The sequence below is a fragment of the Periplaneta americana genome, chromosome 2 (genome assembly GCF_040183065.1).
Source record: "Periplaneta americana isolate PAMFEO1 chromosome 2, P.americana_PAMFEO1_priV1, whole genome shotgun sequence".
In the NCBI taxonomy this organism is placed as follows: Eukaryota; Metazoa; Arthropoda; class Insecta; order Blattodea; family Blattidae; genus Periplaneta; species Periplaneta americana.
In genome coordinates this window covers 208,128,029-208,146,193 of record NC_091118.1, presented here as the reverse complement: position 1 = coordinate 208,146,193, position 18,165 = coordinate 208,128,029, and the positions used below count along the sequence as shown (strand labels likewise).

General features: G+C 35.7%; 1 protein-coding gene across 2 annotated transcripts in view; it reads right to left on the bottom strand.

Annotated features, from left to right (window-relative positions):
* The window catches only part of LOC138695094 (C3 and PZP-like alpha-2-macroglobulin domain-containing protein 8), a 976,398-nt gene that overhangs the window by 127,219 nt on the left and 831,014 nt on the right, over positions 1-18,165 (bottom strand). For both annotated transcript variants that reach the window (XM_069819482.1, XM_069819483.1), the window contains exons 5-6: positions 2,499-2,624; positions 2,181-2,413 (exon numbers count right to left, since the gene is read on the bottom strand). In XM_069819482.1, coding sequence (XP_069675583.1) covers positions 2,181-2,413; positions 2,499-2,624 — 359 coding nt within the window. The remainder of the gene's footprint in view (positions 1-2,180; positions 2,414-2,498; positions 2,625-18,165) is intronic.

Here is an 18,165-nt window from a genome sequence, read left to right as displayed (position 1 = left end):
GTATGTATGTACTCAATACAAATCCACACGCTTTGACCGATATGTGCCAAAGTTTGCACATTTAACCTTCATAACCAGGAGAAAAACATAGGCTATATTAAATTGTACAAATGGACGTTAAATTAATAAAAAAAATTAAAAAATGACTTATTGCAAGTTTATATTGTATCTGTATTCTGTGTATAAAATAAGAATTAATATAATATGTTCTGAATTTGTGAGATGTAGTTTTCCAAGTCATATTAAAAAAACTGGGTATGATATAAGTGGATGTACAGCGGTCAAGGGGTAAAAATCTTCCAATATAAATTAAATTATATATGTACATATTGATTCGATGCTGAAACTGATCAGAAAGAGGAAAAGGAATCATATTTTCGTTGGGTTTTACTTTGTTCATAGTTTGATTTTTCTATTATTTTATTTATATTTCTGGTGGTGTGGAAGAGAAGGTCTAATGGCCTTAACTACACCAGAATAAATAAATAAATAAATAAATAAATAAATAAATAAATAAATAAATATATATATATATATATATATATATATCACCTTTACTTTTTAACTTCGCTTTAGAATATGCCATTAGGAAAGTTCAGGATAACAGGCAGGGTTTGGAATTAAACGGGTTACATCAGCTTCTTGTCTATGCGGATGACGTGAATATGTTAGGAGAAAATACACAAACGATTAGGGAAAACACGAAAATTTTTCTTGAAGCAAGTAAAGCGGTCGGTTTGGAAGTAAATCCCGAAAAGACAAAGTATATGATTATGTCTCGTGACCAGAATATTGTACGAAATGGAAATATAAAAATTGGAGATTTATCCTTCGAAGAGGTGGAAAAATTCAAATATCTTGGAGCAACAGTAACAAATATAAATGACACTCAGGAGGAAATTAAACGCAGAATAAATATGAGAAATGCCTGTTATTATTCGGTTGAGAAGCTCTTATCATCCAGTCTGCTGTCAAAAAATCTGAAAGTTAGAATTTATAAAACAGTTATATTACCGGTTCTTCTATATGGTTGTGAAACTTGGACTCTCACTCTGAGAGAGGAACATAGATTAAGGGTGTTTGAGAATAAGGTACTTAGGAAAATATTTGGGGCTAAGTGGGATGAAGTTACAGGAGAATGGAAAGAGTTACACAACACAGAACTGCACGCATTGTATTCTTCACCTGACATAATTAGGAACTTAAAATCCAGACGTTTGAGATGGGCAGGGCATGTAGCACGTATGGGCGAATCCAGAAATGCATATAGAGTGTTAGTTGGGAGACCGGAAGGAAAAAGACCTTTAGGGAGGCCGAGACGTAGATGGGAGGATAATATTAAAATGGATTTGAGGGAGGTGGGGTATGATGATAGAGACTGGATTAATCTTGCACAGGATAGGGACCGCTGGCGGGCTTATGTGAGGGCGGCAATGAACCTTCGGGTTCCTTAAAAGCCGTTTGTAAGTAAGTAGATATAAATATATATATATATATATATATATATATATATATATATATATATATATATATATATAAATTAAAGAAACCTTGAACGTCAGGCACATTATATGTTTTCTTTTCGGTGCCTGATTTACAACTGTTTTAAATTGAGTTAACGCTAGCAGGCATTTCGCTATGGAGTTCATCAATTCATGTAAGTGACGTTAAGTAAAGATTAATCTTAGCTTAGTAAAAGCAATTCGTTTTGATTTTCTGTAATTATGTTTCCGAGATTTACGAAAATGTAATAAGCAGTTTAATTAAAAACAGAAGTAGAAAGGAAAACCCGTGCAACGCCGGGTGCTTTTAGTTAGTATTACCTAAATTTCATAGTCACCAACATCATCATCACTTTCAAGTATTACACCCTTGTGGATGAGTTATAGGTTTCAAGCCAGCGTTTTTTGGTTCTTCCCAAATTTCGGCGTCCTCTTGGAACATACGACAGAATTTGTTTTGCCCATCTAGCAGGGTTTTTTTCTCCACATTTTGTTTCAAGTGAAGCCTATATTGATTGATATATTGGACAATGGGATCAATTTGCAGTTCCTCAATATTAGAACATTTCCTACTTATCACGTTGTAGCCCATTGCTACTCTGATGGAGGGCAAATAGCCAGAGTCCTAAAATTAAGCGATTTGACTACGTCTGCTCTTAATAAGGAAGGCTCACGCACCTTACCGACGAAGGGCAGGCCCGGCTTGTAGAGGCGCCGCATCTCGTGGCCGAACCTGAGTTCGACGTAGTGCTCCTCCGCCATGGCGACCTCCGGGATGGCGACACCCGCCGGCCAGCCCACCAGAGACACGTTGAGGTCCGACGTGAACACGGCCGACTCCACCTGGACCTGCACCTGCCAGTTGCCCAGCTGCGCCTCCTCGGATAGAGCCATGGAGAAGGACTTGACGCCTGTGAACACACCAGCAGTGTAGTATTGTGCACAGCAACCTGCGCCTCTCCGTGTGTTATGTTTTGCTGTAGGGTGTTAAGTTACCTTCGTCAAGCGCCACTTCCTCCCACAGCGCCACCTTCGTCCCTGCTGGATTTCTGACGAATACGCTTCCTATGATATCCGTGGCAACCCGGAGGTCGTGGTCAAGGGCCAGCACCCAGAAGAACACTGCAACGGGGAGAAAAGAAATGCTTCTGTTAATCTACAGCAGGCCTGCACAAGGCTTGCGCTCTCCGATCCGGCACACACCTGACGAGCGGAATGCAGATATTAGCTGCGCTCTGTATAAGGGTGGACTGGAAGAAGGGGCGATCTCGTACAAAATATACACAAAAGGAAGTACTATTACTAGTGTTTATGAAATGAATTCCCATTCAGTGTTTGCAAAACTATCTTGGACTATTATTAATTAATAAAGAAATATTTATTTTACAGAAATAATAGAAATTCTATAGCTACTTAAATATACAATATCATTTTGTTATATTTTTATTTATCAGGACATCAAAACGAGGTTTTATGCTGTTGGCAGCTGAAAGGAACAGTAGCCTACTGATCGTAATGAAACATCAGTTACAGATGTTCGATGTCTGCCTTTATTAAAGTTTATTATAGAAAACAGTTGCTCACAAATATAAATGTTGAGCCAAACATAGCAATCATTTTCACAGCCAGCCTGTGTAGTCGTGGATATTATTGCTAATGTTTAGTCTTGTAAAACTCAACCAGGCTAGTAGTATTATTCAAACGATCTTCAGCCCTTAGGTCACATTGAAGATCAATAAGTTCGAGCTGTAAATCGTTAAATGTTAAATGTTATGTTCCGTCTTTTAGATTCCTCCATACTGTACTGTAGCAGTAGGTAAGCAACGTGAAACAGTTACTGAGAATAGGCCTACACACTGCATTCCACTAGATAATTGAGTGGTCGTTTCCCTCTCCTCTACCTATAGCAAGTCTATGTCATTCTGACGTATCTTCCTAAACTATAAAACGTCTTTGATCTTCCTCTCCGTTTCGGCGAGCGGTAAACACCGCTCTCCCGCTCCCTCGTTGAGCGCTGTTTGTGCAGGCCTGATATACAGGGTGTAATAAAATTGATGTAACTATGCTGATTGAAAGGGGTACTATATTACATGAAAAAAGGCCTATTACACGTTTTGTAATAATTTAGTATATGGCTAATTAGAAAATTAGGTTGGAGTTTGCGTAGCTTGGCAACAACGCATTGCCGACTCACATAAAAATACACACACGATCTCGGTCTGAATATCAGCATATCGTCCCTTAGTCACAATAGTAAGGATTGCCAGTCTTTGTAATGGCAGGAATTACGATACGTATTAATATTTTTATTTAATTTACAAGAAAACCGTCCATTTTATTTAAAACCTGCGAATGGATAAATAATTTGTTATCAGTTTTCTTTAACGATAAGAGTAGAAATCAGAATAGTACGGATAGTACTGATCGAGTAAAACAGTGTTAACATGTAGGGGGAAGAAATGAACTAAAATGGTGTGAGAATTATTTCTTGTGCTTTATCCAAGGAATACGCTGTTGAAATTTGGACAGTTATGTTACTTTCACTCAACCGTCTGCCCATGTCTTTGTCTGTCCATAATTTCCGTACGTCTAAGGAAATTGCAGAATTTGTCAACTAATAAACAGAAAATGATATTGTCACGAAGTTGACATGCACTTGCTCCTTGTTCCTTTTACTCTTTTCGTGACAATTGGTTGGTTTTTTCTTGCTGTTTACAGTTCATTTTTTTGAATTAACCTATTATTGAAAATGCATAGCTACATAAATGAAATCCTTTAAAATGCACAATAATCAGAATATGACCTTTTCTTTCTCTGATCGACCAGTTGGTCGAAATACTGACTGATTTATCGATATACAGACCTATTTATCGATATACTGCCCGATTAATCGACATATTGACCGATTTATCGACAAACTGACCAATTTATCGACATACTAACCGATTTATCGACATACTGACCAATTTATCGACAAACTGACCAATTTATCGACATACTAACCGATTTATCGACATACTGACCGATTTATCGACAAACTGACCAATTTATCGACATACTAACCGATTTATCGACATACTGACCGATTTATCGACAAACTGACCAATTTATCGACATACTGACCGATTTATCGACATACTGACCAATTTATCGACATACTAACCGATTTATCGACATACTGACCGATTTATCGACAAACTGACCAATTTATCGACATACTAACCGATTTATCGACAAACTGACCAATTTATCGACGTACTGACCAATTTATCGACAAACTGACCAATTTATCGAAATACTGACCGATTTATCGACAAACTGACCAATTTATCGACATACTGTACTGACCAATTTATCGACATACTAACCGGTTTGTCGACATACTAACCGGTTTATCGACATACTGACAAATGTATCGACATACTGACCGATTTATCGACATACTGACCAATTTATCGGTGTACTGACCGATTTATCGACGTACTGACCAATTTATCGATATACTGACCAATTTATCGACATACTGACCGATTTATCGACATACTGACCGATTTATCGACATACTGACCAATTTATCGGTATACTGACCGATTTATCGACGTACTGACCGTTTTATCGATATACTGACCAATTTATCGACATACTGACCGATTTATCGACATACTGACCGATTTATCGACATACTGACCGATTTATCGACATACTGACCGATTTATCGACAAACTGACCAATTTATGGACAGTTTGACCGATGGACCGATATACTGATCGATTTCTCTACCGACTGACAATTGATCGGTCAACCAATCTATTCGATGGCCTACTGACAGATTTATTGGCTTACTTATTCATTTGTTGGCCAACTTCTCGATGGATTCACTGACTAACTTATGTATTGTCCATCTTCTCGACTTATAGACTAATCTTATGGTCAGTTGATCTCTATGTGGCTTAGCGACTGACTGCTTTATTGATCAACAGACTGTTTAATTTGCTGTCCGATCAATTAAGTAGCTTACAGTTCATTTGATCGTCGGACGTCCCGGTTGATAGACCTGCTGACCAGTGAGTTAGCCCGCTGACTGATCGGTTGGCCGATGACTCGTCGATTGCTGCGCTGACTGAAGAACTGGCGAACTGAATACCTATCTCATTGATTGGATGACTGTCAGATTATTTGGCTGGCAGCACTTTTAACTGACAAGTGCGCTAAACTTTCAAGTTACATGCAAAAGGTTAGAGTTCGTGATTGATTTCTACTGATCAGATTTGAATGATGGAGTTGAAATGGATGAAGAAATGTTAGACGTGACGAGGGGCAGGTATCTGTTGACAGGCAGGCTGCTTCTGATATAATGGAGTCAATTAAAGTGGTAATTGTGATTGATAGATAGAGAGAAATTGAGAACTTCACACGCGAAAGCCTTGTTAACCAATCTGGCCTGATTGTTTCGTAGCAATGCTATCAGATCGATTACATTCACTGTGATGCAGCAATGGGCACAATGGACATAAATTGAATCTCTGTTTCGATGGATACCTATGTAAACAGCGCTGCGTGTTTCAGGCCGTCTATTGTGCGTAGTAGCATTTTATTTAATATGATCATCCGTAATAATAATAATAATAATAATAATAATAATAATAATAATAATAATAATAATAATAATAAAATTTTACTTGCAAGTAAAGCGATAGGTTTGGAAGTAAACCCCGAAAAGACGAAGTATATGATTATGTCTCGTGACCAGAATATTCTACGAAATGGAAATATAAAAATTAGAGATTTATCCTTCCAAGAGGTGGAAAAATTAAAATATGTTAGAGCAACAGTAACAAATGACCCGTTCAGAGCAATAGTGGTGTAAGTCAGAAATGGGTAATGAGGGTTAAAGTAAACATTCTGTAAAATACAGCGCAAAGTAGCACTTAATATTCAATTTATTTAAACTATTAGTAGTCAGTGGATAGCAAGAAGACCATATTAATTGCTACTTTGCGCTATATTTTACAGAATTTTTACTTTAAACCTCAATATCAAATTTTGACTTACACTACATTTGCTCTGGACGGCTCAAATATAAACGATACTCGGGAGGAAATTAAACGCAGAATAAATATGGGAAATGCCTGTTATTATTCGGTTGAGAAGCTTTTATCATCCAGTCTGCTGTCAAAAAACCTGAAAGTTAGAATTTATAAAACAGTTATATTACCAGTTGTTCTTTATGGTTGTGAAACTTGGACTCTCACTTTGAGATAGGAACAGAGATTGAGGGTTTTTGAGAATAAGGTACTTAGGAAAATATTTGGGGCTAAGAGGGATAAAGTTACAGGAGAATGGAGAAAGTTACACAACACAGAACTGCACGCATTGTATTCTTTACTTGACATAATTAGGAACATTAAATCCAAACGTATGAGATAGGCAGGGCATGTAGCACGTATGAGCGAATACAGAAATGTATATAGAGTGTTAGTTAGGAGGCCGGAGGGAAAAAGACCTTTGGGGAGACCCAGACGTAAATGGGAGGATAATATTAAAATGGATTTGAGGGAGGTGGGATATGATAGAGTGGATTAATCTTGCACAGGATAGGGACCGATGGCGGGCTTATGTGAGTGCGGCAATGAATCTGCGGGTTCCTTAAAGGCCATTTGTAAGTAATAATAATAATAATAATAATAATAATAATAATAATAATAATAATGTAAAAATTAAAGTAATAATATATGTTTACTTAAACAAAACAGTCCACGCCTGAAATAACAGTTAGCGCGTCTGACCGCGTAACTAGTAGCCCGGGTTCGAATCCCGATTGAGGTTTTTTTCCGGGATTTTCCCTCAACTCAACACGAGCAATTGCTGTGTAACTATCGGTACTGGACCCTAGACTCATTTCACCATTATTATCACCTTCATTTCATTTAGATGCTAAATAACCTGGGATGTTGATACAGCGTCGTAAAATAACCCAATAAAAATAAACAAAATATCCACATATTAAACATTATGCGTTAATGGCAGTCCTATGATAGACTATTTCTGTTTTCCAGGCATAATGGTACGAATTTGCAAAGAAACTACATTACTCAGTCAAGAATAACTTCAATTGCTCTTCATTTATTTTATTTGCCATAGCAACAGTAATGAAAAAATTCAGACAGAAGAGTTTGTGAAAGTAAAATAATCTTTCCTAACTTTTGTAACTTTTGAATAATCCTATACACTATACATCATGCATTTTCTATCTAAAAACAATGTAGGCAACAGAATTAGAATGGACACAATGGATATGCAACATAATGTTTAAAGATGGATAATTTTAGGAATGTTCCTAAATCAATACTTACTTACTTACTGGCTTTTAAGGAACCCGGAGGTTCATTGACGCCCTCACATAAGCCCCCCCCCATTGTTCCCTATCCTGAGCAAGATTAATCCAGTGTCTATCATCATATCCCACCTCCCTCAAATCCATTTTAATATTATCTTCCCATCTACGTCTCGGCCTCCTCAAAGGTCTTTTTCCCTCCGGTCTCCCAACTAACACTCTATATGCATTTCTGGATTCGCCCATACGTGCTACATGCCTTGCCCATCTCAAACGTCTGGATTTAATGTTCCTAATTTATGTCAGGTGAAGAATACAATGCGTGCAGTTCTGCGTTGTGTAACTTTCTCCATTCTCCTGTAACTTCATCTTAGCCACAAATATTTTCCTAAGCACCTTATTCTCAAACATCCTTAGGCCTAACCTATGTTCCTCTCTCAAAGTGAGAGTCCAAGTTTCAAAACATATAGAACAACCGGTAATATAACTGTTTTATAAATTCTAACTTTAAGATTTTTTGACAAGAGACTAAATGATAAAAGCATCTCAACCGAATAATAACAGGCATTTTCCATATTTTTTAAATTTTTATTTTATTGGGTTATTTTACGACGCTTTATCAACATCTAGGTTATTTAGCGTCTGAATGAAATGAAGGAGATAATGCCGGTGAAATGAGTCCGGGGTCCAGCACCGAAAGTTACCCAGCATTTGCTCGTATTGGGGTAAGGGAAAACCCTGGAAAAAACGTCAACGAGGTAATTTGCCCCGATCAGGATTCGAACCCGGGCCACCTGGTTTCGCAGCCAGACGCGCAGACCGTTACTCCACAGGTGTGGACTTTTTCCATATTTATTCTGTGTTTAATTTCCTCCCGAGTGTCATTTATATTTGTTACTTTGCTCCCAGGTATTTGAATTTTTCCACCTTTTCAAATGATAAATTTCCAATTTTTATATTTCCATTTCGTACAATATTCTGGTCACGAGACATAATCATATACTTTGTCTTTTCGGGATTTATTTCCAAACCTATTTCTTTACTTGCTTCCAGTAAAATTCCCGTGTTTTCCCTAATTGTTTGTAATTTTCTCCTAACATATTCACGTCATCCGCATAGACAAGCAGCTGATGTAACCCGTTCAATTCCAAAAACCCTCTCTGTTATCCTGGACTTTTACATGAACTCTATTAATGATGATGATGATGATGATGAAATTGTAAAATGTTTTCGGAGAATCAGAATATGATTTTTTTTTATTCCGGTAGAGTTGGCAATGGATTTTTCCATAATTACTATGCTGTCTTTATGCAGAAGTTGAAAACACTAGCAACTGAATGTAGTACGACTCATTGTTAATAATTCTGCCCGGGGCTTTGAAGCAGGGACTGCGTGGTGGGGATATAACAGAATGCAGGTTCAATTCATGCAGCTTTTTACACAAATCCGCAGTGTATTGATATTCACATATTTCCCTGTACAATTAACAAGAAATAATGGGAAACGGGCAATGAAATGCAATCACGAATGCTTTGCTGTTTGACAATTGTAACAATGGCGACCTGAATTACAGCCATGCGGCGGAAATGAGAGAGACAGGAAGTGGGCGAGAGATAGAGAATCGACATTTAAAGCAAATTTAACAATGGAACAATAGTAATATGCACTCGTAGATCGACCCGAAATCCACGACTCAACATGTAATTTGCTGGTTCAATTAAATAGCCGATTCAAATTTAATGAAACTGCTAGAAGCGTGAAAGTTGTAGCGTTTTGATCGCCAATCAAGTTTTTAAAGGTAATAATGAATCAAATTTGTTGTTAAAATGATGAAAATGTTAGAGCTTAAAAAGAAAATAAACAAAAAACTGTTTAAATGAAACAATAGTTGTTTACTTGATGTAAACAAGTGGATAGACAGACAATTGTCGTACTTGGATAGGGGTCGGATCGAAGTATCATAAGGGATGTATGTTTTTCACCCTTATTTACAGTAGCAACATTATCTGTCGCTTGCAGTATTTGTGAAGCACCCCCATCATTAGTCAATATTTATGGGGGAGGAGTTGTGTATTATGAGCGGTTGGGGGTGACGAGTTTGCTAATTGATGGTCGAGACAGATATGCAGTCAAATATTACAACAAAACATTCCACAACGTTCGCGAATCATTGGGATGCAAATTTAGAGTCAGGGGGCCTTGGATGACAAATGAGAAACCAACGGGCAACCTCTACCGGTGTGTTGCAATGGGAATTTCTGCTGAAAGATAACATTTTATTGGGTTATTATAAGTTAGTCGTGTTTTTGTTGTCCGGTGGTTTCTAAGCAACGGATAACAGTCGCTATCGCTTCGTATGTTAGTAGCACTATGAAATGTAAATCTAATATATAGGACTATCATTTAAAAACTTACCAGTCTAATTAATTATTTATCTAAATTAAATTAAATTAAAAAGAACACGTAAATTTAGATATTTGAGAGGGAAGTTTAAAACCAGTGTTATTTAATGTGTTATTTTACGACACTTTATCAACTGCTATGGTTATCTAGTGTCTGAATGCGATGGTCATAATTCCAGCGAAATGAATCCAGGATCCAGCGCCGAAATTTACCCAGAATTTGCTCTTAATGGATTGAGGGAAAACCCCAGAAAAACCTCAACCAGGTAACTTGTTCCAACCGGGATTTGAACGCAGGTCCGGTAGTTTGAGTGTTAATTTTATTTTAGGTTGAACCTCTTAATCATCTTTGAAATTTGTAATTTCATCCTTATATGATGATTAGACTTCGTGGAATTGCCACGAGAATCGCAAAGTTTACTGCGCACGCAGTATAGACTGTATGAGAAGGGGACGTGCAAAGGATGGAGTATGCCTCTGATGTAAACACTGAGCAGTATACTGCGGTTACAATAAAACCTGTATCCTGCATTCAAGAAATATAATGAATGATCATTGAAGTAGGAAATGTCTAAACATGTAAATACACCATTATTTTGTAGTGAGATATATTAACTCTTAAAATTTAATGTAAGATACATCATCCTTGAATAAGTGCATTGCAGTGAAGAGTTACGTACATTTTGAACGACTACAAAGTAACCTCCCCCGATGGTCATTTAAACAGTTTTTATTTTGGGAAAATGCACGTTCGACATCACACGATGTAATACGTACATATTTGAAGAACGGAAAGTCACTAATTTTTAGTACACCAACTTCAGACGTCTTGTCGTGACCTGATGGTACATCATTTATAATACGAAGTTGTGAATAGGCAGAATTTTTAGCAATAATGTTTCTCAACTTACATTTCACTTTTTCTGAAATTAGTGAATTGTTATTTTGGATAACGGTTTGTGATACCTTATCCACTATATTAAGGGCTTCTGAGAATTGTAGTTTAGACGATTCTAACAGGATGATGCTTTTGGACACGATTTTAAAATTAGAATCAATGAACAGAATATCTTCCAATAGCTTTTCAGAAGGCAATGATTTTACAGCTGCAACAGCGGAACTGTCTGTGCTATCCAATACATCAATTACCGCCATTATTTTGCCGTAATGTTCTGCATAATAATTAACAGCATCCAACCACGTTCCCCAACGGGTCAAGACTGGCTGCGGGGGTAAGGGTATTCCAGGGGCAATTATTTGGAACAGCAACACTCTCATTGTAGTATGTTTGATTTAATTCTTGTCTGCACTGAACAAATGTTAAGCTTTGACTATTCCAACCACAGTAATGCAAAAACAAGTGCTTACTTAGGTATACATTAGCTGTAGCTGCTCTATCTATTTGGACCGGTCACATCTCTTAACATGAACTGCTTATACTACGAGACCGGCCGGTCGCTCACCTCTTCTATACTACCGTACATCGGCAACCTGATTGCATGCTGCGTGTGGCAATTCAACGAAGTCTAATGATATTTAAATTTGAAAGAGTATGCTATTGTTTATATACTTCTACAATTTGTTTCACATCTTTTTTTTTCTATCGTCGCCTGGCAACCTGGGTGGTTGTTATTGTCATATGGTTGTAGGATGAAGACACAGTTAGTTTGGATAATTTTCTAAATTTTAATTAATTCAATTTACTAAATTATATGTTCAAAATGTGCTTCATTGTTGGCTAGGTAGTAGTACAGCTTATTTCTGAACTTATATAACATAAATCCAAACTTCGGTTTTTATTATTTTCTGTCCTATTTTAATTTTAATGCAGAACTATATTCCTCAATATTAGTTTGTGTTACTACCTGAAATAACCTGTAATCAACAATAGTTTTTGTTGTTTTATTCTCTTCACCTCTAAACAACAATTAGAACAACCCAGGTTGCCAGACAACGATAGAAAACAAAAGATGTGAAACAAATGAAAAAGGTGTAGAAACAGTTGAATATTCTTTCAAATGTAAAAGTCCATAATATAGGTGTGCTATTTGAAATTTAAAAATCTGTGAGAGGTGAAACCTAAAATTCAGTTAACTTTGGGTTTAAACTTCCTCAATATATAAATTGACGTGTTTACATCCTAGTAGTTGATATAGCGTTGTTAAATGATTTAAAAGGTCTGTAACACGAATTCCATCGTCACTAAATAACCTAATAGTTGATACAGCGTCATTAAATAACCTACAAATGATTTTAGCTATAAAAAACGTACGTTCGATAATTTGAAAATTGAAAAATCATTTTGTTTTTTTCTAATATGAAGAAAAATACAAAATTAGTCCTTAGTACCATCTCAATCGGTAAGGTTTAATTTCGTATTCAGCGACCTCCATTACCATTACCATGCACTCATACTACATAATTATATACATACATCCAGCGACAGTTTAGAAATGTTATAGGTAGTGACTATTGCGTTTATATATACAGGGAGTATCTTTTTATTTCCAGCTGCTTATCTCTAAGAGAGCGCGTTTGCGAGAACACAATTTTGAATAAACGTTTCGAGCAGAAAGAAAGGGAATCAATTTAAAATGCATATTGATATTATTAAAAACAGCATATCTCAGTTTTAAAGTAGTTTAACACACTTTGTCGGACGGATGTGAATTGCGCGCGTAGCATTTCGTAGCTCGGCACTGCCGAGAGAGCAGCAGCATTCACAATACCGACAGGTAATTGTTCTCTTGTTTGTACTTTCGTCTGGTACAAAAGTTATTTTATCCACGCGAACATGTAATGATTTTAAGGGGTTAGGTCTGGTAACCTGGAGGGCCAATACCGCGGAACTCATGACCGAGCCATCGTCCAGGAAAATATTCATGTGAGCTGGTACTGCACGAGAAAAGTGACGGAAGGCACCTTCGTAGGATCTCTTTTAATGTAACATTACGAAATACTGATGTTAGGCTTACTCATACTGATTTCAGCATACCTATCTTACCCCTCTCTCGCCGTATTTGATGTCATAGGGAACCCTAATCACTTAGTGCAGATACAACTGTTTGTATTAAGACGCAAACAAGTTACAGGTTTGGATCACAAAATTAATATGCGTCGTGTAGTATTGTATTGTAATTAGCAGGGAAAGGATTTATATGTAAATACATATTTACTTATAAAGCTAATATAATTTATATTTTGCATTATCTTTATGTTTCACAATGTGTAGGGTTGAAAAATCCTACTTTTATTTTCCATATTTTTCCATATTTTAGAGTTTAGTACATATTTTCGTTAATTTCCATATATTTTCCATATTTCATATAAAACAGTCCATATTATATTAGGTTTAACAATAAAACAAAACAAAATTCCATTAACTTTTAAAAATACATTTCAACAATAGAGATTTAAACACATGTTCAGTAATCCCTTTAACATCAGAGTTATTTGAAAATTAGCAGTCCTATCAACAATGGGAAAGTAAGTTACAAAACTGTATTAATTTAATTTAAAATTTTTAACAGACTTCAGTTGTGCAGCTCAACAGTTAAATGCCAGTCAGAGTACACATAGGTTCAGTTTTGTAAATCATACTATAAAGACGGTAAATATGCCAAAAGTACGTCATTCAGTCAATTTAAAATCAAAACTAACAAGTTACATTTCAGAATTTAAAGAAGATGGTTTATCAACTGACAATAAAATATTATTTTGTAATTTGTGTCAGTGTGCAGTATCATCTACACAAAAGTTCCTGGTGCAACAACACATTACAACTAGTAAACATCAGGCCAACAAACAACTAAATTCCAAGCAGAGACAATTGTTTTTAACACAACCAACAACATCGAATGTAAGATCTGAGTTTAACATCGACCTGTGCCGTTCTCTCATCTCTGCTGATATTCCTCTCTACAAACTAAAGAATAAGGTCTTCAGGGAATTCCTTGAAAAATATACTCAACATACAATCCCGGATGAGTCAACACTTAGGAAGACGTATGCTCCATCCATCTACGATGAGACAATACAGAAGATAAGAGATGAAATTAAAGATAGTTCAATTTGGGTTTCCATTGATGAGACTCCCGACAAAGAAGGTAGACTTGTTGGTAATGTAGTTATCGGTTTGTTAAGTGAACAATATTCTGAACGAATTCTTTTACATTGTGATGTTCTAGAAAAGTGCAATAACAAAACTATAGTTAAACTGTTCAACGAAGCTATGGGTATCCTGTGGCCAAAGGGTATTATGTACGATGATGTGTTATTCTTTATTAGCGATGCTGCCCCTTATATGGTCAAAGCTGGACAAGCATTATCTGTTGTATATCCTAAATTGACTCATTTTACTTGTGTGGCGCATGCATTTCATCGTGTGGCAGAAGTGGTCAGAGACAATTTCCCTAAAGTAGATTTGTTGATTTCATCAGTGAAAAAAGTATTTCTCAAAGCTCCCAGTAGAGTTAACGTGTTGAAAGAAATGTACCCTGAAATTCCATTGCCACCAAAGCCAATTTTAACTAGATGGGGTACATGGCTAGAAGCAGTTGAATATTATGCCGAACATATAGACTCTATTAACAATGTTCTCCTTGCATTGGACTCTGAAGATGCAGTCTCAATTGATACTGCGAAAACAGTTACCTGTGACATAAGTGTGAAGAATGACTTAGCTCACATTCAGCATACATTTTCATGCATCATAAAAACGCTCAAAAGTCTCCAAAATAGGCACCTTTCACTATCTGAAAGTTTTGAAATTATAAATAGTACTGTGGAACAACTGAATCGTGGTAGAGGTAAAGTTGCAGATGCAGTAAGAGCTAAGGTGGACACTGTACTTTCAAAAAACCCTGGATATGAAGAACTACAAAAGGTTGTTGCTGTGATGAGTGGTGAATCAACAGTGAAGATTAACTTGGACTTATCCCCAGCAGACATTGTGAAATTGAATTATGTACCAGTTACTTCTTGTGACGTCGAACGCTCTTTTAGTCACTATAAATCTATCCTCAGAGACAATAGAAGAAGATTCACTTTTCAGCACTTGAAAGAAATGTTTGTAACCTATTGTTATGGTAACAGACAATAAAAATTGTGTTTTGTTGAAACTACATTGGAAGATAAGGTACGTCCATTATATTTTTTGTTTAGTTTGATTAAAATGTACCAATATTTAACGTACATAGTCATTTTTTTATAATTTTAAGTCCATATTTAATTCCATATTTTGGTAAAAATCCATATTTAATTCCATATTTTGGTAAAAATAACTACATATATATTTACATATTTCATATATTTTTAGTCCATATAAATCCGTTCCCTGGTAATTAGTAACATTCCATGGTATTCATACATTGCTTCACAGCTAGAATATGGAACAAGTCAAAAAACTTAAGACTATTATGAAGTCTTAATTTATAGTCACCGTCTAGATGAAATATATACAGACGAGGTTTACAATGTAGTCTACTAGTACAACACATAGTTTTAGTATCAATTTCATGAAGTGTTATTGAATGTCATGAATTCACCTACAGAATAGAAGGCGTGAGAAATTAGGTACTTCTTTAATTTGGCCCTAAATAATCTTATGTTTTGAGTTTCATTTTTTATATCGATAGGGAGGCTATTACAAATTTTTACTGCCATATAACGCACTCCTTTTTGATAGCACGATAGACTTGCCGATGGAGTATGAAAGTCATTTTTTGACATGTATTAATGCTATGAACTGTTGAATTAGTTACAAAGTTTTCACGATTACATACGAAGAAGATTATTAATGAAAATATATACTGACAAGCAATGGGCATTATTTGTAGTTTTTTGAAAATAGTACTACACGATTCCCTAGATTTGGCACCTACTATAATTCTAATTACTCTTTTTTGTAGTAGGAATATACTGTTACTATCTGTGGAATTTCCCCAGAATATTATTCCAAACTCATTACCGAGTGGAAATATGTATGTATGTATTTATTCACACTGCAATGGGTATATTACCCGGTGGCAGTGGTAACTAATTACACTCAATAATAACAATAATAAACTTATTAATTAAAAATACAATTAATAATAATAGTAATAATTAATACTAATAATAATAATAATATTAATAATAACAGGGAACATCCTAAATTAAATGAAGCACGATCACTTAAAATAACATTTAAAGTAAATCTAATTTGTATCTTAAACCTAAGTTCGAACTAAAACCCACGAGTATGATATGTTCATATCTGCACAAGTACCTTTCAACACTACACTCATTTCGCTGTGAACTCACTCACTGCACTGGAACTACGACACATTTCACTGATTCTATCCTGATTTCACTAATACTTCAAAAACATTTCACTGTTAAAATACTTTGCACTGCCACTATAAACTATAAAGCTTCACTGACAGGAACACGTTTCACTTACACAACACACTTCACTGTCACAACACACTTCACTGACACAACATAATTCTTCACTGATATATCACTTCAGTAACAAAATATCAGTTACACCCTTTAAATACTGTGTATAATTACCGTATATTAGTAAAGTCCTTAAGCCTACTTTTAAATACGTTTTTGGTTGTTGGTAAAGCCTTTAGTAAGTCTGCAGGTAAAGCATTCCAGTCCCTGATAGTACGATTGAGAAAAGAAAACTTTCCAGTGTCCGTCCTCTGTCTTCTTTCCCTCAATTTATATGAGTGGTCGTTCCTTGAAGAGTAATTTGGCGGCTGCAACCTATTTTTTATTTCTCTCCAGGCAGGCTCACCTCTGTATATACAGAGTATATTGTTTTTAAGGTATTGGTATTTACTATCTTTTGCATAGATCTAATAACAAAAGAAGCTGAATTTAGTTTGGGGGTAATTTATTTAATATGATTTTTCCAATTTAATACATTGTCGATTTTTAAGCCAAGATGCATAACTTTCGAACCCTGCTCTACAGCGGTGAACACCCTGTAGATTTAAGATGTGCACACAAAAACGAGAGCGAGATTTACTTTCCTGCACTTCCGGTTTCTTCTTGTCTGCGGCTTTCAACTCAATTTGTCCACATCAAGAATTAAGAGTCCGATGGCAGGAAGAAATACAACTTTTTCAATCTTCACAACGCCCTGCCCCGGCCCTCTCTTGTAGTCCGCATCTCCGCTGTCCCGTCTGACTTATGACCGAGTGGAGCTGCCCAGTGAATGGACTCTGATCTGAATCCATGTCGTCTCGACTTGCTTTATGAACGGACTCCTCCCCCACCCCCCTCAGTATTTCTTTTCGGCGCTGGCAAATTTCTCTCTCAACGACTTTAGAGTAAAGAAGTCCTGAATTAAAGCTCACCTCGCCGAGAAGTCAGAACTAATACAGCTCTTAGCTTTCTTTTTTTTCGGACTTTTGATAGTGAGATATTAGGTAGTAAGAATAAAGCTTAAGTACTTTCTCAAGGTTTGTACTTATGAGTATGAGCACTTTCTGTGACCTCTAGAACATACTCATTTTCAAAAGAATAAAATCATTCTACCTAACGCGAATATATACTCATCTCAACAGCCTTCTTGATCATTCGAATGTTAGTATATACTCGTGTTATATATTCTCTTTGACCATATCGCACTGTGATGCTCAACTTTTTTTATAGACTTTCACATACTTTCGGCATGCTGTAGTGGTTTGTGTTTTGGTTTTTGTAAATTTTGATAATTCATAAATCAATAAATGAATGAATAAATCAATAAATGGATGAATAAATCAATAATCTTTCAGGGGCGAGCTAAAGTTTTTCTGTTTATATTATAATTTATGCTACAATTATTAGCAAAATAAATAAATAAATAAATAAATAAATAAATAAATAAATAAATAAATAAATAAATAAATAAATAAATGAGTGAGTGAGTAAAAAACAAATAAATAAA